The 21,930-nt window shown below is 43.2% G+C and overlaps 1 protein-coding gene across 2 annotated transcripts; it reads left to right on the plus strand.

The window, feature by feature from the left end:
• The first annotated feature begins 700 nt into the window (after positions 1–700).
• On the plus strand, positions 701–17,389 carry ca5a (carbonic anhydrase Va). 2 transcript variants are annotated; one of them, XM_041938574.1, is made up of 7 exons: positions 701–1,149; positions 7,638–7,835; positions 8,837–8,955; positions 11,069–11,164; positions 11,328–11,390; positions 12,590–12,748; positions 13,575–17,389. In XM_041938574.1, exons 1-7 carry the CDS (start codon positions 1,008–1,010, stop codon positions 13,743–13,745), a joined length of 948 nt encoding a protein of 315 aa, XP_041794508.1. In that variant the 5' UTR covers positions 701–1,007; the 3' UTR covers positions 13,746–17,389. The 2 variants fall into 2 exon arrangements, with proteins under 2 accessions (XP_041794508.1, XP_041794509.1); XM_041938575.1 differs by lacking the exon at positions 701–1,149 and adding an exon at positions 7,339–7,478.
• Positions 17,390–21,930: the final 4,541 nt, after the last annotated feature.

The raw sequence follows: 21,930 nt of genomic DNA on the forward strand, positions 1-21,930 counted from the left end.
ACAAATCAAATCTGTTTATAAAATATGCTGCATTGTTATGGATCAATGAAGTAGACACAGTTTGCTCCATCCCAACCAGCTCCAACATTTAAACAGAAACAGTCATAATAATACAACTGTGGATGGGGCCATTCTGCACAATGAGTGCTTTTACATCAGCAAAAAAAACTGAATGCAGAACTTCTACTTGTAATATGGTATATTTTACAGATCTTTTACTGAAGTAAAAGCAGAAATACCACAGTAGTTGTACACTTAGGTGAAGGATCTGAGTGCTTGTTCTACCACTTTGAAAGTAAGAGCTCACATAGTTAAGGAAAGCAAACGCTAAAACAGTGCAATACTTCAAAGAATGTAGCATTGGAAATATTAATCAATATATGGATCAAATAAAGAAACTGATGTGGCATTGCAGGGTAGGTGGGATATTAATACACTGTTGGAAAGTGTTCATGATAGAGGATTGAATGGGTTAACCCGGTTATAGTTCATTTGTTGTACTGTTAGATTACTTTTAGTACATTTTCTATTATTATAATTAACTGTAGGTGTGACATTCATAAACAAATTCATATTGATATAATTGTCTGTCTATATGTTCTCTCCTTCATCATCATCATCGTCGCTAACGCCCCTCAGTGGAGGCCGCTGATTGGTCAGCACGCAGCCCCCCTCCTCCACCCGTCCCTCCAGTTTCCTCACGGCCGTTCTGTGTGATCATTGACGGGGGTCTGGGCCGGCAGGGACTCGCTGTCCGCGGCCTGTTTTGACGCGTCGCTTCAGGGGAAACGGTTGCTTCAAACGGTTTATTGACGCGTGTAAAGCCAGCCCCTTCCCCCGCCTCCAGGAAAGCAGGCAGAGCCACGGAACAGCGGCCGGGTTTACTCTGAACCCTCCGCGTCGACCAAACGACAACTTTGGCGCAGTTCAGAGGACTCAAGCTGACAGAAAACAGCGCGGCTGAGGACGCGAACGGCGGCTGAAGCGCTAGCGTTAGTGCGGTCAACATGGTGACTCTGTCGTCCGCGGTGAGACCCCTGGCCTCCCAGCTCCACCGACAGCTCGGCAGACGGCTCCGGACCCCGCGGGTAACGCCTGTCAGGAGATGCAACCTCACGGCGTGCTCCAGCAAATACGTGCTGTCTCAGAGTGAGTACCGACGGAGAGCGTGTGTTAACGCTACAGCTGCGCACCATGATTACTGTTTCCCAGCGTGTCCGCACGCCTGCTCGCCGTCACACCGCTTCACAGGCGGCGTCCGCAGCTCAGACATTAACGCACACACACGTTGGCGTGGGGTCTCGTTTTCGGCTCCCGAGGCCTCTCATTGTGGGTCACACAACATCGCTTAATGGTCACTTTTGTTGTCATCTGAAAACGTGCGTGGAGAGCGGTGGAAAGCTCGGCCTGGACTTTCCTCCTCACTGGATCTGGGTCAGACCCTGCTCTGTTGACTCAGCTGTGTTAGAGAGCGGCCTCAGGCTCCAGGGTTTCCAAACATGCATTGACACCCCCGATCACTGCCCCATATAGGCGCCATTTGAAGCCCTTTGACCTACATAGGAGCCTCTGTGATAAGTCACTACATGTGTGTATTGTCAGGGGTGTTTGTTTTCCAGCACACAGGAGATGCAGAGCCTGTTTTCGCCATTTGAAAGTGACACCACACAGCTTTGTGTTTACTGTCTCCATCACATCTCCACTGGTGACAATCAGTCCACGTGTCTTTGGCTATAGGTCCAAGGCAGATCATGTGATAGACGCTGCATTAATGTTCAAAATTTGAACACTGCATCTGCAGCATTCACCTGCTGCCATGCTGAACATGTTGCACGCTACTAGAAGAGCACTTATTTCCTTTGCATGCGAGACGTGTGGTATGACTCATTTCCCTTAATTCTGACGTGCCCACAGAGCGTTCGAGACACCCAAGCTCGTCAGATGAGTCCCAACGACTTCCTCACCACACCCAATAACATTGGCCTTGTCTTGCTCGCCATCTCATGCCAGCTGCAATCACAGAGCCGACACGCAAAAAAAAAGGTTGGAAGTGGAAAAGCAGTGCAGCGGAGGTTTTATGTTCAACCATGATAATAAACAGGGTTCATATTTAACTTTAACAAGCTTGTTGTGCTGGGCACTGTCTGTCCAGCGGCCTTTTGGTTTGGCTTTGAAGTGGCCCGCTTGAAATGTGATGCCCTGTGATCTGTCCTGATGCTGCTTTTTTCATAAAGGGATGTTTCTGCTTATCAGACTCCTCAGGTACAACGCGGCCCCCCTGACTCACAGCAGCATGATGCAGTCGTGCCTCCCTGCAGCAGAGTGGCATGCTGCCATCATTTCAGCACGCGAGGGCCGGGAAGATAAAGAGCTGAGATCCCGGAGTTGAGCCTCTCAGGCACAGGTTCAGACAAATCATAACCCCTTCACTGGATTTGGCAGAGCTCAGTTCCAGACCTTAACCCTAATATCTAAACTAAGCTGAAAGATTTTGGCAGAGCTTGTCGGGGTTGATACGCACCCAGTGAGGAAGTGCTGCCTGTGAACCGTCACTCAAAGCAGAAAAGGTCCAAATGGGGTCTAAAGTTGATACCTTGGAGAGGGGCAGCATATATTATTACAATGTTTGACCACATAAAAACAAGTTGGCATTAACATTAGCTGCACTTTCATATTACAATTTGTGTTTTTGTGGCATTTATCAGCCTTTGAAAGTCTCTTATCAGCTTCAAATATGAATGTGTTTGAAACTGAAGGTTTGTTTGATGTGACAAGTTGTATTCAGCTGTAACGATGGAGTTTTGACGGGTTTGAAGAGAACAGCTCGTTATAGAACAGTAATACAACTGATGAGTGACGTCTGTGAGAGTTTTGGTGAAACAGATGGGAACTATGAGTTTGCAGCAGCCTCGCAACCAATAATAATAATCAATCAATCAATGATATTAAGTAAAAACAAAGATTATCTCAGAGTAACTTTTACTCAGGTTTCACTCAAATGAAACCGTGTCACTGACCTTTCTGACTTCATGGGGTCAAGGGTCAACATGTACAGGAGAATGTGAACAGAACTAATGAATAATAGATGCAGTTATTCAGTGAACTCTGCACGGCCTCATTTCCCATCAGGATGAATGAGACACAACTAACTTGATGCCCACATGGCGACTGGATTGCTAGACTCTACAACACACAGACAGCTTACAAGCAAGCCCGATGGCTCACTTTCATTAAGACCAGGGCTCTCTTGTATAACAGACTGTGCAGCTTTCCTGCTGTATTCAAAAAAATTGGAAAATACACACCCACATGTATAAACCTGTGTGTACACCAGGTCCTGCACACTTGAAATTGAGCCTATATGCACGAGCCACTTACCCCATTTTGGCTCCTCCTATTAATGACTATAAATATGCCCCTCCTGTCACCCACTGTCCTAATAACAATGACCAATCCTGCTGCAAAACACACTAAAAAAGAAACTGCAATTGATGTCGTGACAGACTGTCACAATGGCAACGCTGCCGGCTAAGAGACCCGTACAGTGGCCAAAAAGAAAAAAAAAAAAACAAGGTTTGACGTCAGAGTGGATGTCAAATTACACATTACACACCAATTAATTACATGGAATCCAAGGGATCAATTATGCATCATGTGACTTGTTCTGAGTGCACCTGCCCACCTGATCCTGCGCTCTCTTCCCAGCGGGGATGGATCTGTGCACCTCGGCTGTATAGTACATCTTCATGTGGCACAAACAGAGAAAACTGTCCAGTTCACAGCTGATCTTGGTTTTTGCAAAGTGCATAAAGCCTCTCATCTGTGGGAAATTAGCCTCAATAGGTTTTCATTCTGCTCAATAAGCCAGACCTACTTGAAGCTAGAGGAGGATGGAGGATTTGGTGCCTGTATCTATTAATGAAGTGGCTTTTTCCATTCGACACCCTCATATTTAGGGCAAGTTGTGGAGGATGGGAAGAACATGATTTCCCTCCAGTGCTGGGGAAACTGTAGCTTGGAAAAGATGGTGCCAGATGGATTTGGCCTCTCTGATGTTAAACATTATTCACACACTTGATCAAACCATTACGGTGTATCAGTGGATAATTAGCTGTGGTTTTTCATAGACATGGCACAGTAGCAGTATTTTTAAATATTTGGTGAGGTTACAGGACGGTCCACACATTCTGACATCACGTTCAGATTTATACATCCAGTGTGTGCATGAAAACCACGCACCCATTCAGTGCATGTGCACCGCTTTTACATGAGGCCCCATTGTCAGCAAGACAAACCGGTCGGTTCATGTGCAAGCCTCGTTGAAACAGTGGGCGGGACGCCGGCGTTCTGCTGGGACTGACTGGGTAAAAAAAAATCTAGTTGTGCTGCTGCTGAGACTCCAACCACAGCTCACCATTGCCAGTTGTCATAGTAACACAACATGCACACAGACTTTCTTAGGTGCACACTAGTCTGAAACAACAACTGACTCAGCAGTGATGGAAAGATCGAGCTCAGAGAAATGCTGACCGACCTCGGCCCTCGCCAGAGAGAGACGATCAAAGGAAGTAAAATCTCAGGGAGCATGTGTGTCAGTGAGTGAGTGAATGGCGAGCAGTCAGATCACTAAACACATTGTAAACACGCCCGAATGGTTAGGGGAGCTCAGTTAGAAAGAGAAAGATAAACTGTGAAATTATTACCCAAACTGTTCGTTGTAAACATCCATCACAGTTTATAGACTGACTTCCTGGTTCAACTTTGACCTACTGCACTTACCGTAGTTTTGTACACACACTTCCTGTGCAATGAAGGATTATTACCCACATTTCAGGCTTGCTCACTCAGGTTTTTCCCTACAGATAACTCTTTTATATAATCTTGCCAAACTGTTGCTTTATGGTGACAGCTTGTGTTTCTTGCCCCACCGCACTCAGCGATCGCTTTAATATGACCAGTGTTATCATGACTGATGGGAATGATGGCCCAACCTACAAAAAATGAAATCCAAGCCCCCATAAACTGGAACTATCCTTAGAAGGGGCATTGATCTGGACTACACAAATACATATTTTCCCTCCTACGTCTTGTGTTATCTAATCAAGCACATAGTTTGGTCTTATCTCTCAAGGCTTTGAGATATCCACACTTTCTCCGGATAACCTGCAGTCAAACATCTGTCAACAGTTTTTATAGGGTGTATTTCTCAAGTAGTTCTTTGTGCCAGTGAAAATCATATACATAGAAGATTGTAGAAGATCTTTTCGTGTCACTATTGACTTTGCATGTGTTAACTTCTTATTTACCACAAAAAATTCCCAAATACCCGCTCATTACTGCTACCAGCTGTCACTCTCACGTCACATGAGAATGTGAAAAGCTGTCCAGCTGCCCAAATCAGGTTTCCTTGAGAGGCACCTGGATCGCAAGATCACTCAAAAGTCCAGCCCTGATGTGCTACTTAGCCTGCCCAAACAGCAAAAGATGGGAATGTGGCAAAAACTGCAGTTCCTCAAATTACCAGTTGAGGCAGGCTCCAAAACCGAGTCAGTCTCCATAGACCCCCATGTTAAAATGCCCAACTTCACGGTTGCAGCCTGGTACAAAAAGTGTTTTTTGTCTCTGTAGCTAATTTCCACATTCATGACAACTGAGGATGGACTTTATGTCACTTACTGGTTTAAATTATATTAAGGCTTAAAGTTATGCATAATTATGGCCATGGCTGCTTTGAGTGACAGTTAGCCACTAGGTTTCAGCAAACAGGCTTCATTCCTCCCGCCTTGGCTCCACCCACGCTCCACCTCTCTGCCCATTTTGGATTAGCCGGGAGTTTGGTGGAGTCAAGTGCTGCAGAGATGGCGATCCCTGAAGCCGCTGTCACTGAGCTTCATGATGGCTCTTCAGAAACTTACGGGTGACATCACGGAAACTACATATCCATGTTTTGTACTTTGTATTCCGGTGTGGAAGCAAAAGCATGTACAGCCGATCTGTGCGCTCTGCTGTCAGTCAACCATAGGCAGGCAGTTGAACCCGTGGCACACTTTAAATGACAGCCCCCTCATTTGCATAAGGAAGCAGACATGCAATGTAAAGAAATGTAAATAGAAAAAACAGAAATAAACAAGTTTTAAAGAAATAGAGAGGAAAAATGCAGGGAAATAATACAAAAAGATATAAATTAATTTATCAAATAAAATGGTAAATTCAATGGGAAAGTAAAAGAAGCAGGAGCAAATTAAAACAGAAATATCAATTTATGTCACATTTAATGAATTAATGCCTACTTTTTTAAATAGTATTTTGGTGTTTTTTTCGTTTTAATGTCATATCAATTTATTATAATATAATAATATATATAATTTATTTATTTATTTTTGATTTTGGCAGTTTCAGTCCTCCATAGTGAAAAACCTGAAATGTGAATGTTGGTTTTAGCTGGTGAAGGAAGGCTGGATACTGGTAGATAGAAGTTTAAGGAGGACACTGTATCCCCACTAGGCCGTATCCTAATATCTGCTGACGTTCACTGTCTGCGGCTGCAGATGCAGGAGACTCAGCTGGCGCCTCAGAAACGAAGCTGTCATGTGACACTTTCAGGAGCACTGCAGAGTGACACAGCGGCTCTGACACGCCATGAATCAGAACAGCCTCAGAGCTCGCAATTACCCAGTGAATGAGCATGAACGGCTTTGCAAGCAGTTGTTGTGTGTCTGTGCAATAACAGAGTCAGGCAGCCAACTCCCCCAGGAGGAGCCGCTGAAATCCGATGAAGATGAAGGTCATCTCCCAGTCAGACCTGTTCAGCTCAGCTCTCAGTGGAAACCTTAAGCCCCGTGCTGGATGAACGGAGAGGAAAACATTAGAGCGCGCTGCCTCTGTGCCCTTTGACAGCGACGCTTGACAGATTTTTTTTTTCTGCAGATCTTGGTCAGGAGAGGGAGGGACTCAATCATTTAAACTGAGCCTTTTCTGGACTTAATAAATGGAAGATTTAGAAGCGGACGAATGTTTCATGTTTTTTGGGTGGATTTCAAGGGTAGAGAAACATAAGGAGGAGGGAGGTATGGAAAGTGAGTGGAGTTTTGGGTAATTAGAAGTCAGGTCCGTTGACATTGGCCGAGCTGGCGGTTTGACCGGCCAGAGGTCCTGGTCTGATTCCCCTGCTGTGGAGGAGAGCTGGGGGCGTGCCAGGACATTCCGCGTGTCACTTTCTGTACAGCCAGCCCACTTCTCTCTTATTTTGTAATTTCCTTTGAAGAAAAAAAGTAAGAGGACTAGGAGGAAGTACTATAGCTCACTGGCTCTTTTTCATTCAGTTCCTTGAAACGGCTCAAGGAGGAAGGAGGATTGTGTGTGCCTGTCTAGCTCTGACACTGTAGTTATTGAATGATTTTTATGAGGCACCTTTTGATTTTTGGGTCTCAAAATGGACTGTCTAAGAATGCAGGAGGCAGCAGAGTACAACATGAAAAGTACGCGTCAGCAGTTTTTGTGCAGTTTTTTGTTTTCATGGGCAGCAGACACTGTAAATCTGTCTGTTTTTAAAGTTTCTCTAACTTTTTTTCCACTGTGATTTCCTTCCTCTCCTCCTTCTTCTTGTTCTTCTCCTCTTACTCCCTCCTCTCCTCCAGTGCATCCCATGTGGCAGGGACCCCTCGCGGTACCAGGAGGTGATCGTCAGTCTCCCATTGACATCGTTGTGCGGAAGAGCATCTTTGACTCCGAGCTGAAGCCCCTTGTCACCGATTATGACCCTCAGACCTGCCAACAAATCTGGAACAACGGTTACTCCTTTCTGGTGGAGTATGATGACACTACAGACAAGTCCAGTGAGTAGTCGTTCCTGTCTTCTATATATGTTACGATATATATTGTCTTTCTAAAGATGCATTTAAATCCACTCTGTCTTGTCATTAATGCCATTAATTGAAATGTAAAACTTAAAATCATTTGGTTCACTTAGTTCCTCTTTATCAAGTATTAAACAGAGAGTAAGTCAGTAGTTTCCCTTTAAATCTAAATGGATTTAGAGGGAAAGTCAGCAAGAATGCATGTTTTGATCTACACAAGAGGATTATCTCCTTCTTCACCCCCCTTAAACAGCCCACCGTCTGTAGGAAAATCCACTGATCAATGCTACACTTAAAACCGCTGATAAAGACCATAACTGCACATGGATCTGGTGACAGTCATGTGACTCACATGTCTGTCCTGACCTCAACAACTGCTATATAGTCTGTCTTGTATTGGTCATTTTGGTATAATTGCTGGGCTGCACCAAAACACAGTGTATGATTCCAAACCATCACATAAACCTTATTTTGGTAAAATTACAAATGTTATAAAGCTGCAATATAAACCACTTTATTATCTCATGCCAACAGTCTTTGTATTATAAGCTTAGTCTGGTACTGAGAGAACAAAAACAGGTTTCTAGCAGTATTTTATTACCAGTTAAATAAACAGGGTGCTCGCTGCATGACTGCTGTACTGTACAGACTCAGGCGCTGAATGGATCTTTTTGTCTCCTCCTTATCAGTCACCCTTTACAGGCCTGATAACAAGTAATTGTTTTATAGGTGATTGTTGTGACTCACATAATATTTCCTGGATGTTTCCAGGTCAGTGTGACAGCCTGAACAACCTGTTCGTCAGCAGATGTCTTGTGTGGGATCATTTCCCTCTTTCGGAGGAGGAAGCCAGAACTCACATATGCCACACAGTTAGAGATAGGATCTTGAGGACTAGCATTCCCTTCTTCTTTTAAAAGGACAGTAAAATGTCAAAGTGTTTTATAATAATCGACACTTCCTTTTGCCGTCTGGTGCAGCGCTGAAAGGGGGTCCCCTGAAAGACCAATTCAGGCTGTGCCAGTTCCACTTCCACTGGGGTGAGAGCAACGCCTGGGGGTCAGAGCACACGCTGGACAGGAGGCTGTTCCCTGCAGAGGTACTGTGTCTGCTGTAACATACACTTAATACAGACAGAACATGAAAGTTAGAGGAGGATATGCGGTTTTCTTTAATAATAGCCAGACCCTAAAAAAGGAAGTTTGCCTTAAAACCAGTTGATTATTATATTGTAATAATATCACATATCCTTTGGGCAATGCTTTCATGCACAATATTATGAGCATGAACAGGGTGTATTTACAATAACAAGTCCTGTCGAACATTACCAAAAATACAACTGTAGCCAATCTAATGTATTGATGCAGTTCAAAGCATTTTAAATCTCCCATTTCTGCTGTACTGTTTACACTGAGGTTTAAGGCTGAATGATATGGCCAAAAAAAACAGCTGTTTTTATGATTTGTCCTCTCCCATGGCATCAACCTCTGAAATGTTGTTATCATCATCTGTTACTCTGTTAGTTTTTGACTGAAAGTAGCCTTTTTGTGTGTTTTGTAATAACACTTTTCACATTGTGCGACCGAAAAAAAATTCAGATTCATCTGATTGGTTGGATAGATTGTCTTGCCCCAATCCCTTCAGGATATCTGTTTGTATTAGCCTGTGTTCTTACTACTGAAGAAAACCTACAAATAAACTTTTTTATTCACATTTCCCACTGAAGAAGATTCCTGCTGATTGCTGACACGTACACGCAGCAGTGTCATCCTCTGTGTTACATAGCAACAAAATGTGCTGAGTCATATCTTCATTAGTTTTGGAAGCAGATGTCTGTAAAGGGATAGGCCGATGGTGCCGTGTGAGCACCGGATCAGCAGTATCTTTAGCTGTGTTGTACACACTGTCTGTTGTTGCTTTAAGAAACCCTGACGTGCCCGCTGCTGGAGTAATGGAACATGTTAAGCGCAGAGGCGCTGCAGTCACATGTATGACAGGTGTGTGTGTGTTATCACGTGATCGGGCCATTGAATGGAAAAAGTCAGACAGCAGGAAATAGTCATCTGCAGTTACTTTCCACATGACCAGATGGTCTCTTAAGGATTGAAGAAGCAAAGAGAAATGGAAGAAAACAAATGGTAGAAGTGTTGACTTCCTTTGCAGAGCCTTTTCTCTCATACTGTCATGTGTCTCTCCTGACAGAGTATTGTCTCAATGACAGCAAGCTTTGTGCATAACCGGCATCGTCATGCTACGTCTATATGAGAACTTTTCCCTCCCTCCTGGTTGTATAGCCGGTATCAGGCATGCTGCCGGATTCTTTGATCCATCTGGGTTTCCTGTCCTTATGTCAGTAAAGCCAAATTCAATCACTCTGCATGTATTTACCGCTCAGTGGGTGGCATCAGAAACGGATACGGTTGTCCAGCCTCACGTTTGACCACAGAGCATCTGTTTTTATGTTGTTCCATTAACTTCAGCACACTTATGTAATAACAGGTTCCACTAAACTGTGCATGCCTGCGTGTGTGTGTGTGTGTGTGTGTCCTCTGCCAAGCCCTTGTTTGTGCTGCAGGGAATGCACCCATGTCATTGTTCTCATCACTCAGCAGTCTTTGTGTGTGTGTGTGTGCAGAGGATCGAGTTACAGTCCTCACTAACAACTTTGTTCCATCTTTGCATGTAAATAGACGCCTTTTTGTCCGTGTGTGGTTTCAAACACTTTGCTGCCAGTGACGGTATGCAAATGAACACAGCCGTTGTTAAATCTAATTGCGTTAGCCTTTGCGTATTGTCCATTCCCGATCATAGAAATGACTTGAATGTATATGTTCAGTTGCATTTTCAGCATTTTTCAGTCACAAACAAAACCCTACAACTAATAGAACTATTATTTTCTTCATCTCCAACAATTGTTGCCTCTGTATCTATTCTCCATTTCTCTGTATACTTCACAGTACACGTTGTCACATAGAAAAGACAAAACATCATAATGAATTCAAAATTAGTCAATGACAAGAATACGCTCTTATTTTGAAAAGACAAATGAAGGCAACAAGGAATTAGTGGGTCATTTGGAGGACATAGTGAGTAGTCTGGGGATCAGGGGGTTAAGAAGACCAAGCTTATGCACACACACACACACACACACACACACACACACACACACACCACATACACACTCATGATGTGTATGTTTTGTGTGCTCTCAGCTCCACCTGGTCCACTGGAACTCTGACAAGTACAGTTTGTTCGAGGAGGCGGTGATAGAGGACAACGGACTGGCTGTTATTGGGGTCTTTCTTAAGGTGCACAACACACACACTGTCAGTCATGACATGTTTCAGGCTACCTTGCTGCACGGTGACACCGTGCACATGCAGATTATGCTGTTTACATTCTGTGGTATGTGTTGCATATGTAGCTTTAGACTGTGACTACAACCCAGATGAATGTCTAATCCTTGTGTAGGTGGGAAAGAGACACGAGGGGCTGCAGAAACTGGTAGACGCTCTGCCTGCTATCAGACACAAGGTTAGTCCGCGCACACACACACAGTGACTAAGGTCACTTCTGGAGATGTTACATAGATTTACATTGATTTCCTGGAGACTTATCCTAACCATACCCATAACCACTAACCCTAACATTAACCACTGACCCAAAAATCTGATTTTTCCTAATTGGGGACTTTGCTTTTGCCCGAATTGGACGAGTCATCCCCAATTAGCTGAAATATGTCCCCAAGAGAAACCTGAATGTCAGAAACACACACCAACCAGATTTTAGCTGATCTCCAAATTGTACTCATGAGTCTATCAATCAAAAATACTGACCCTGACAAAGTCCATCCAAAGTCCCAGTATGAATGGTAGCAGCACTTCACAAGAAGGTGGATACTGATGCCCTCTAGTGGTTAATAAGGGACACTACAGGGCACAGGAATCAGAATATTTAGCCCCAGGAACTAAAATCAGGAACCAAACCTGTAACTAAAAGCCCTTTTAAAACAGTCCTGTTTGCTTATCCATGATAAGACAAATTAAACAGACCATGGATTGAAAAACTCTTTGAGATGTCAGGTTTCATTGCATGCAAAAATGACATCTCAACTACGCAGTCAGCCTCTGAAGTTCTGTGCAGTAAAGTGCTACACATGTATCACAGACATAAATGTTGGTTATTTATTGCTACTTTAGAACTGACAGTAAATCAGTGCACAACCTATTAGCTATAGGTTATACGTATAGATATATAAATAGTCCTTGAAGTTTTTCTGTCATGAAAATATGTTTACATATTCGTACTTGTTGATAGTTGGTAGGAACAAGTCGTACATTTCCAACGTGACTGAGTGGAGGTCATAGTTTGCCCTTCTTTCACATCCCCACTACTACACTGCTTATCGCTATTAATGTCTGATAAGGTTGTTGTTTGTCCAATAAGACCAAATGTCGCGGTTGTAAAACATTCATTATGTAACACTTATTTGACAAATGCAATGATAACGATTAGATAATGATGGTTGTAGTATTTAGATGATCGTTGTGCTCTGCTGTCAGATTTTTAGTAGATTTATGTTCATATGTTTAATACTGTAATGACTTTTGTGTGAACAGAGCAGCAAAGATCATCTGTGATCTTGCTCGTCTCTTGCAGGGAACATTTGTGGTAATTCAACATACAACACTGTGTGTTTTGTTTCATGCGTGTGTGTATCTGGCTGTCTGCAGGGCAGCGTGGTGGAGTTCACCAGATTCGACCCTGCCTGTTTGTTACCCACCAACACTGATGACTACTGGACGTACCACGGCTCTCTGACAACCCCCCCTCTGACGGAGTCCGTCACCTGGATCGTTATGAAGCAGCACATAGAAGTCAGCCACGACCAGGTGTGTTTGTGTGTGGAAACATTTGTCCACACGGATCATTGGCAAGCTTTGTAATTTGGCTTTAAAGTGCATTTTTTGCATTTTTTAGTATTGAGCTACATCCTTAATGTTATTAGAATATCAGTCTAGTTCAGCTTAAGGCTGCTTGTAGTGACCTACAGAAAAGCTCTGTGGAGCTCCTCTGTCCTCAGCCTTGTTTCCACACACAGGAGCGAGCGAGCTGTCTTCAGCTACAAAGCTCTGGAGCATTTAGAGACACATATTTTTCTCAGGAGTTGGTGGAGCCAAAGCAGAGCTAAAAGGAAAGTGAATATTGGTCTGACATTCATCAGGTGGCCAGAAACAACGACTCCAAATGCACACTGGTATTTCTCTCCGCTGGGTGTGTTGGCTAACACATTCACCACATGGTGAGGGTTGTATCGGATGTTGTTCTGCTGCTTCCAGACAGTCAGTTAATTCAGCTTTAACTAAAGCCACCACCAGAGGGCTCCTGTTGGCCTTTAAAGTAAAACTCAGCTCTCCTTACTGTCGTAGCAACTCAGCTTTCAAAGTGATATAAGACGCTGGTTCCAGAAGCAAAGGGCAATCCTTTTCAGTAGGCTAACCACATTGCAACAGTCTTAATCATGTTGACGTGCATCCAACTATTTGCACAATAAAGGAAGCTGCTCTGAGCTGACCTGCATGACAACATTTTTTCCTCAGGTCTCGCAATCTCTTAACATTACGCAGTGGATAAAGTGAATGCACCTGTGAAAGTCTTTTATAAGCCTGTTTAGGACTCATCATCCCTGTGTCTGACGGTCTCTTCTGCCTCCTTTAGCTGGCGGTCTTCCGGAGCCTTCTTTTCACCTCCGCTGAGGAGGAAGTCCAGAAGAGCATGGTGAACAACTTCCGCGTGCAGCAGCCTCTCTGCGGCCGCACCGTCCGCTCCTCCTTCACTCCCTTCCTCCAGGAGGCGCCGACAGCTGAAGGCGACAAGCGCCCCCACTGACGCCGCCGCGCCCAGGACACACAGTAACACACGTCACGACCACCGTTACTCTGTGATCAAGCCGCCAGGCTCGCTTTTCTTTTCACTCTGCCGCAACAAAATGTCTCTCATTGAACCAGAAAACATAATTTTAAGTGTAACAAAGTTTCCTCAGAGCGACTTCGGTTCTTCTTATTGCTGCTTATTGCTTTTTTATGATTGTTCTTACAAACTGTAAACCGTTTTACATGGAGGATGTAGGGATGCTTCTGTTTCTGGGTAGTCGAGGTTTTTATTTCCTTCAGCTTTTGTTTTGACTACCAGTTACAATAAGGGATGATTGCAGTGGGGAAAATATGTTGTTTTATTGATTTAATCGACATGAATCGTATTTATTTCATGTTTACCGTTCATTCAGTACTGTACGTGAGTGCTGCTCTCTCCGCTGAGCTGCAGGTAAAAACTCAGCAGCACTGGCCACAGTCGGTACTACGCCACAGTCTGCTCTGACTTGTATCCATATAAGGAGCAGAACGCCCAGGAGATCTGGACAGACTGGAGTCTTCTCCTCAGGAGTGCGTCTCTCGAGTAGAACACAGTGTGTCCAATATCATATCTACTACCACAGTGTCACTTTTTAAAATCCTGTATGATGAGTCGTTAGGCTTGATTGATTTTATCATTTATTCATTATTGAGATGTAAATTTTCCTAATCTGTTACAAAGAGATTATACTGTATACAGTTCATCTGACATTCAGAAACCTTTGTTTTTTACAGCATGTTACGGGCAAACATCTGACACATACAGTAGAGTTTTAAAGGAACTCCACTGAGTCTTGGTTCTTCTACGCAGAACTACTAAATATGTTACTAATACGCACAAACTATACAGGTTACTGTAGCACATACATGCTTTTTAAGAGTATTCGGATTGAAATAAGCCGTTATCTTCCACAACTTTTTTTTTAAACAGTAGTTTCAAGTACCATAACCACAGTGCCTTAAATGTTCTCAGTGTGAATCACTACTATCCAACCTGTCTTTAAACATGGAAAGTGTCTCTCTTCCACACTTTTTCCATTAAGCTATGGTTCAGCACAGTGGTTAGTGATTGCTCACAGTAACAGTCAGGGCTCAGGTGACATTTACTATGATCCTCACCTCATTTATCGCTTTTTGAATGAAGTGGTAAGTGACATGGAATCAGCAGAACTTCCACAACGTACCGCTGTGCTTCAGCCAATGAGGAACCTGGAATAGGAATTTAAACCTGGAAAAGACTCAGGTGGACTGATTGGATCAAGCCTTTATCTGGAGGGAACTGCTGTCCTTATCAGTCTGTCTGGTTCAGATGGTTTTCTCTCATTATCTCTTCATTTTTGTGGCTGGTGACTGAGATTAATCAAACATGATTGGATTAATCAAGTTTTAGTGTTTTGGGTCGGGAAAGGGCCTGAAGAGTTACACACATTGCTGTCGTGTGATGCAGAATCTCTGATCTTTCTTTTCTTTAATGCATGAATAAGTGCACAAAGGATCGTACCGTGAACAGCTGTGGTAGAAGAGAGGAGACTTTCTGAGGAAGCTGGTTAGACAGGAGACACAGAGGGACCAACTGACAACGAGCCGCCTGTCCAGCAGCGTCTGACAGATACAGCATGTTTGTGCTGGCTTTCACTATAGAAGCCAAAGTCATGGCGTCACTTCCTGTCCAGGCTCTGTTCCGCTAGCTTCTGTTACTCAGTTCAATCCCTCATTGGCTTTTTCTTTTTTTTTTTTCTTTTACAGCGTTCGCTCTTCTCCATCCTGTTGTTAGCACAGACATGTCTGAGCTGGTCGCGACACCTCGACTCAACCGTGGACTCACCTCTTTTCAGCTATGCAGTTTAGCTGTGGAGATGTTAAGAGGAATGGTGTTCACTAAAGGCCGGTAAACAGAGATATTAAGTAAACATCAGTATTTGGTCGAGCCACGTGACGCCTTGTTGAGAAATGCTCTGTTCCACGGCTGGATCTTTATTTACTGCCATTGGTACTAATGTCAACGGGATTTTGAACGAGGCTTTCTTACTCTGGGACAGAACCCGTCTCTCTACGTGAGCTACACTTGATGTACTTTAGCAGACGCAGTATTTTACAATTAAAAGTGAGCTTATGCAACCTTGCATCATCTTAAGAAGTCTGGCTGTCCGCCTGCTTTGGCTCATGTCCAGCCGTCGTGGTGCACTGGGGAATCTAACTATCAGCAGTGTTAGGAGACAGAGAGATCTGAGGAAGAGATGGGGAGGAGAGAGAGGAGGGGAGGTGGAAAGCTCGAAGGGAGATGACGGTTTTGTTTCAGCCACACAACATGAAATGGTCTGTTGAGTTTCTCAGATTTGTCTGATTTCACATCTTTTGCTTCAGGACAGGAAACTACAGTTAAAACCTGAAAACCACATTAAAGGAAGCGTATTTGGCCACTTCTCACATCCCCATGTGAAAGTTTCCTCCATTGATGTAAAGCTGAGTTGAGGCTGGGGTGAGAGGTCACGGTTGTCTGTCTAATCCCTGAGTAACAATGCAGCTGCCCAAACTGGCCCTCCGCGTCTTTCGAAGTAGCCGTTCCTCCCCTCCGAGGCTTACATCAGGCGAACACACCCTGCTCCATCACCCCCAGTCATTGGCTCCCCAGTTGAGGCCCAGCATGAGGCCATACTCTGAACAGACTAACTGGATATGTACTGAAAGGATTTGACGCTCTGTGACCTTGATTTGTCATGAAGGCTGCTGATTTGGGGGCTGCAGAGGGCAGGTGTCAGGGTTAGAAGATTTAAATGCAGATATTTTGGAGTGTACTTGTGGAATGTGATGATTTGACGCTTTGAGGAGTGTTTCACGGTTGCTTTTGCTCTTACAAATGATGCAATCCAGAATTCATGCTCAATCTACTATACTGACATGGAGACAAGGGACCGAGTACTGCCTTCATATTGTACACCTGTGCTTTATTGATGTGTTTGAATTGTACGCCATTGTCTGCCTTCATGTTTCATGCCATTGTACTCATGTAAGGTTACTTTTTTTATGCCTTTTTTAAACTTTGAATGCAATAAATATCAACATATTCCAGTACAGATGTTCAGTCTAGAGGAGATGCTTGTGTAAATGGCCTTTTCTATCACAGCTGGAGTCAGCGATGTGGCATCAGAAATCCATTGAAAAGGATTTTCATAGATCTTCTTGCAGCTTGTATCACTCTCTGCCTTTCTAAACGTGAAAGTATCACAGAGTCCTCCATCATGCTGTATTCTCTTCACCATGTTTAACTCTCTGGTTTCCTTGCCTCCTGTTGCTCAGTGTGTTTAATGTTTTAGCAGGTGTATGTTGTGTATGTTGTAAACTGTATGCAGTGCATATTTTAGCTGTTTATATGTTCAGTTATATGTTCGGTCGGCAGCCAGCATTCCTGCCCTGTGGGACTTCACTACGCCCCCCTCCCCTCCCCAGTATGCTTTGCTCCACCTGGATGGCTCTTTATAGGCCCCCGCCCAGCTGTGCAACCAGGAAGCGTTTTGCTCCCAGAGACCCCTGCTCCCAGGCAGGATGTCACATGATTCAGATGTAAAGTGAGCTTAAAGAAACTAACATATTGATAAATAATTTGTGTAACAATAAAGTCATATGTGGTGTAAAAAGGAAGTATATCTCTTTGTGTTTTTTTGGATTGATAGAAAACACCAAACCGAAGTCTGAAAGCTTGAAAGGAGCTGCTATACAGAGTAAACTGTCTTTCTTTGTGTAATTCACTTTTTATTGCTTTTCAAAAGCAGTGACATCACACAGAAGAGCCCTCATGATCAGAAAAGAGAACAGTAGAAAAAAACATGATACATGATTGATATTACCCATTATATTGTCACTGATGTGCCACTGTAACAACAGTATATATGATAGTAAAATGATCATTCCTGTATCAGATGTCTGGAACAGCCAGGGCGAGTATGGCTGAACATCTTTCTAAGAAATGTCCAGCTCCTCTCTAAGCATGACCCAGGGCAGCAACACATTTGAAAATAAAAACCGCTGGCCCCCGCCTCTCTGTCTCAACCCCCACCCTATCCTCACCGATACCTTTGAAGCCCCCTGACACAGCGAGGGGATGTTTGGTGGCCCCCACCCTGACGCCTGGGGTCCTGAGGGCGGGTTGTTTACACTCTTTTATACACTGCTACCACGGCCGGGTGTGCTTCTGGCTCTCCACCTGATTCAAACCGAAGAAGCGGTGATTGAAGCCGAAACTCTGCGGGTGTTTATTGTGCTTGGCAGTGGGGGAGAGGGGCCTGGGTCCACAGGGACGCACTAGTTAGCCTCTACTGGGCTTCCCCTGATTGTATGAATGGACAGACTGACTGGAGACCCCGAAGCTTTGAACTGTGTGATTCTCTGCATGCACGTGTGTCTTTGTTGTCAGTAAATGAGAAAACATTTTATAACCGCTGAATGAAATGAGACTAATGTTGGGACTTTGCAGGCACATACAGTATGTTTAGTTTAGTTCAGTTTTTTGTGTGATGTAAATGATACCTGAGATAGAACTGAAGGTGTTGCTGAACTGGTAATATCTGAAAACTGAGGTCGATCAGTCGGTACAGGTATTTGTCCGTGGTCCTGTATGAGGTGACCACATCTTCTTCCAACAGCTCACAAGGCAGGTTTCAGTCTCTCCCAGCTTCCTCTTTGGTGTCCTGAAATTTGGTTCTCTTCCTATAGAAGCAAAATCTCTTGTTTGACACCAGATAAAACCTTCTACTGGTTCATACTCAAGATGTATATCTGTGAAAAGTTAAAAACAAACAATTTTAGTTTTAAATAAGGCATAATAATTTCCTTAAACAGCGCGGCACTTTAAAGGAGTAAAAAGTATGTTTGTTGGGGACTATTTTTAGCTGTGGATTAATACGCCTTTAGTGCTTGACTGATTATTTACAGCATGACGATGTATGTGGGACTGAGCCAAAATAAAAATAATCAAAATAACAGTGTGTATGTTCATGGTAATGAAGGAACACATCACCCAGTGTAACAGTGTGACTCATGTTTTTGAATGTTTTTTTAGCCATATTAGTATAAAGTAAGGCCTCAGCTGTGCTAGATATTTTTGTGCCAATTAGCAAATGGCAGGATGCTAGCATGCTAAGCTAAGAGGGTTAACGATGGAAAATTCAGCCAGCAAAAATGTCTGTTTATAGCACAAGATGTTGCTTGTGAATGTCTAAATAATAACTTCAGTGTCTTGAATATACAAAACTACGTGATTTGCTAGATACAACCAGAGGTGAATGAGTTTTTTATTAATTATTATTATTATTTGGGTGAACCTTAAACGCGTGGCTTGGCTGTACATAGACATACGTAACTTGGAACGAGTCTTGGCTGACAATCAAAACAGCTGACAGGTCAGGTGTAAATTGTATTTCATGTGTATGTCATTGCTGAAAAATGTTTGTCCACTGAGACACAAGTGCAGCTTTTAGTCTGCACCACAGTGACCTGGTCCACCGGCCGTCTATGAAGCAGAGAGATGAAAAGAAGAAGGTTCTAATTAGAGAACTCGTCTTCCTGTTCTCCTTCTGCTCTCTGTGTGAGGGAAATCATTGTAGATCAACAGCCCATGAACCCCTCCAGTTCTCTGTACATGCAGAGATATAAACAAGAACATACAATGAGAGGCCCTTTTCCTTCAGAACTCCAAGCCAGCTGCTCTTCCTCGTCATCTTCCTCCAGGTTACTCATCGTTGTGCTCTTCTGCCTCTGATGTACTTGTTTGGTCTTTCAGATATTTCAGACAAAGGACTTCCATCCATGTGATCCCTGGTTTGTCTCCAATGCCCCGCCAGACTCATTTCACAATATCACACTCATACAGGCTGCAGTATATTTCACCCCTCAGGCTGCTGTTTGTAGTTACTCCTGAAAAAATGGAAAACACGTCGACATATAGTTAAAACTGTAATTTGCTGATAAAGTAACTTGTTTAATTACTGCCAACATAAATGTGTATTATGAGGCCAATGATTTTTATGACATGATGATAAAAAATACCACTCTAACAAACTTTGATGGAGTTGGACTTAAAACTAACTTGAAAAAATGGACAGTTCTTCCCTTTGGAGCGTTTTTATGTCCTTACAGCTGCAGTACAGAGATGGTATGCAACATATCAAGGCCCCCGTCGGACAGGGACAAGTGATGTTGCAGCTTATAGTTGGTGCTCTAACCCTAAGGCCATAAGGGTGTCCTTGTTCAGCAGCTTTTTAAAAACAAAGTCCCTGCACACATGAGTGAAAAACAATTCTAAATAAATTGGAATAAAGTTAAGAATAAAAAATAAAATAAATTCTGAGAGCCTTTAAAAAATGACAGAAAAGTAATAAACAGGCACAGAGTCATATTTTAATCTTGGAATAAATATTCAGCTGCTTTTAAATGATACCCTCTTTAAAGCACTTTAACTGCTACTGTTTCTACCTGTGCATCTGCCAGGCTGTCCAAGAACATCAGCAGCACTAAAAAGTGTTGGATGGATAGACTGTTTATATGTTTGTGTAGGCTATTTGATGATTTCAGTGGTCAGCCTACATAAAGGTTCCCTGGAAGAGAAGCTAGAAACAGTGGATGTTACTTCAGCTGCCAGGACAGGACGTCTCCCACACCACAGCGTCACGCCTTTGTTTCCAAACGTTTCCCATCAGTGCAGCGTTCAAACAAAAAATCCTATTTATCCATCAGAGTGGGAGGTTAGGAGTCTGTTTTCATTCATGTAATGTGGTCAGCACTACAACAAGCCAATGTGACAAGAGGCACTACTGTTAAAGGTGCCATGTGAAGGAATTTAGCATGAATAAATCATTGTTATGTTCATTATGGTACCACAGAGGACCAGGCCTGAGAACCAGGCCTCCAGACTGCACGCTGCAGTTCACAGTGTGGCAGTGGGCCAGACTGTGGGAAACCTGCTGGATGTTTCAGGACACAAAACAGAAAACCACTATCTGCAGCTCTGCTGAAAATGGAACAATAGCTTTCTGAGCTTTTGACACAGGGGAAAAAAAACTAAAGGCTGAGGAAGAAACATTTGTTTTGCACCGTTAAGCAACAACATATGTGTGAAATGTGGTCTTTTCAGCAGTTATAGTTGCAGTGCTGCAGCATGTGTTGCTGCAGCATGGCTCCAGCAATCTCCAGTGTAGTCTAACAAAACCAAATGTGACGATGATGTCTCACATGGAGCCTTTTCATGCACATGCTTGCACCCATAAATAAATACACACTTAGATGTGAATGTCCCATCGAAAAATGCAGCCTATAAACAATGATTGCAAATGTTCAATGATGTTGCTACTAAACCAGTCATGCATGTACATCACAGCCGATAATCTATTAGATAGGCTGAAATGTGTGTTTTTAGGATGAAAATGAGGGATATGTGGTTTGTATGTATTACAAGTATCTCACATATTTATCCCACATGAAACACATTTCACATGTGCAACACCATCCTACATCTTCACATAAACATAAAGACACACATGGTTTTACAGGAAAGGACCAAAACCAACACTGTGTTGTGGTTTTTCTTGTTTGTCGCACTTAGCTGCAGACAAGATGTAAATCTTCATATAATGTACAGCAAATATATGGCTTCATTAGTCAAAAAAGGCTCAATGGTTTACAACACAGCAGAGCACTGCAGTTTTTGACAAATGTAACTCAGACAAGAGCTAATAGTGTATTTGTTGGGGACTATTTTCAGCTGTGGATTAATACACGTTTAGCCTTATCCTTTAAGATGAAATGCCGCTGGGCTGCAAACTGTTTATTATGTCTCCTGAGTCAGCCATTGCACATCAAACAAAGACCGACAACAATGCCGATATTTTCCCACACTGAAAAAGATGGAGACAACAATAAATTGAACTGTATGAATTATTAAAAGCAATTGAGATTCATGCTAAAGTGGACTTACATAGTATTATGAAAGTTAGGGGGCTGTCTGCAGGACTGTGGCAGTGCAGTTTAACAAATATACAGTAGGTGCAATGAACATTAAACTTTTTAAAGACTTAAGCACCAAACAACTTGTGTGAGCTGCAGACACAAGGAGAGCCATACATCTTTATTTCAATGCTTTGTTGCGTAGGAAATTATATTTTGAAGTCAAC

Source organism: Chelmon rostratus, chromosome 6, assembly GCF_017976325.1.
Source record: "Chelmon rostratus isolate fCheRos1 chromosome 6, fCheRos1.pri, whole genome shotgun sequence".
NCBI lineage: Eukaryota > Metazoa > Chordata > Actinopteri > Chaetodontiformes > Chaetodontidae > Chelmon > Chelmon rostratus.

Bases quoted from the DNA above. Each gene is read 5' to 3' on its own strand.
- ca5a (XM_041938574.1), top strand. From the start codon at position 1,008: ATGGTGACTCTGTCGTCCGCGGTGAGACCCCTGGCCTCCCAGCTCCAC. The intron at 7,836-8,836 runs GTGAGTAGTCGT...CGTCTGGTGCAG, and splicing joins TGACACTACAGACAAGTCCA to CGCTGAAAGGGGGTCCCCTG. The intron at 12,749-13,574 runs GTGTGTTTGTGT...TGCCTCCTTTAG, and splicing joins TAGAAGTCAGCCACGACCAG to CTGGCGGTCTTCCGGAGCCT.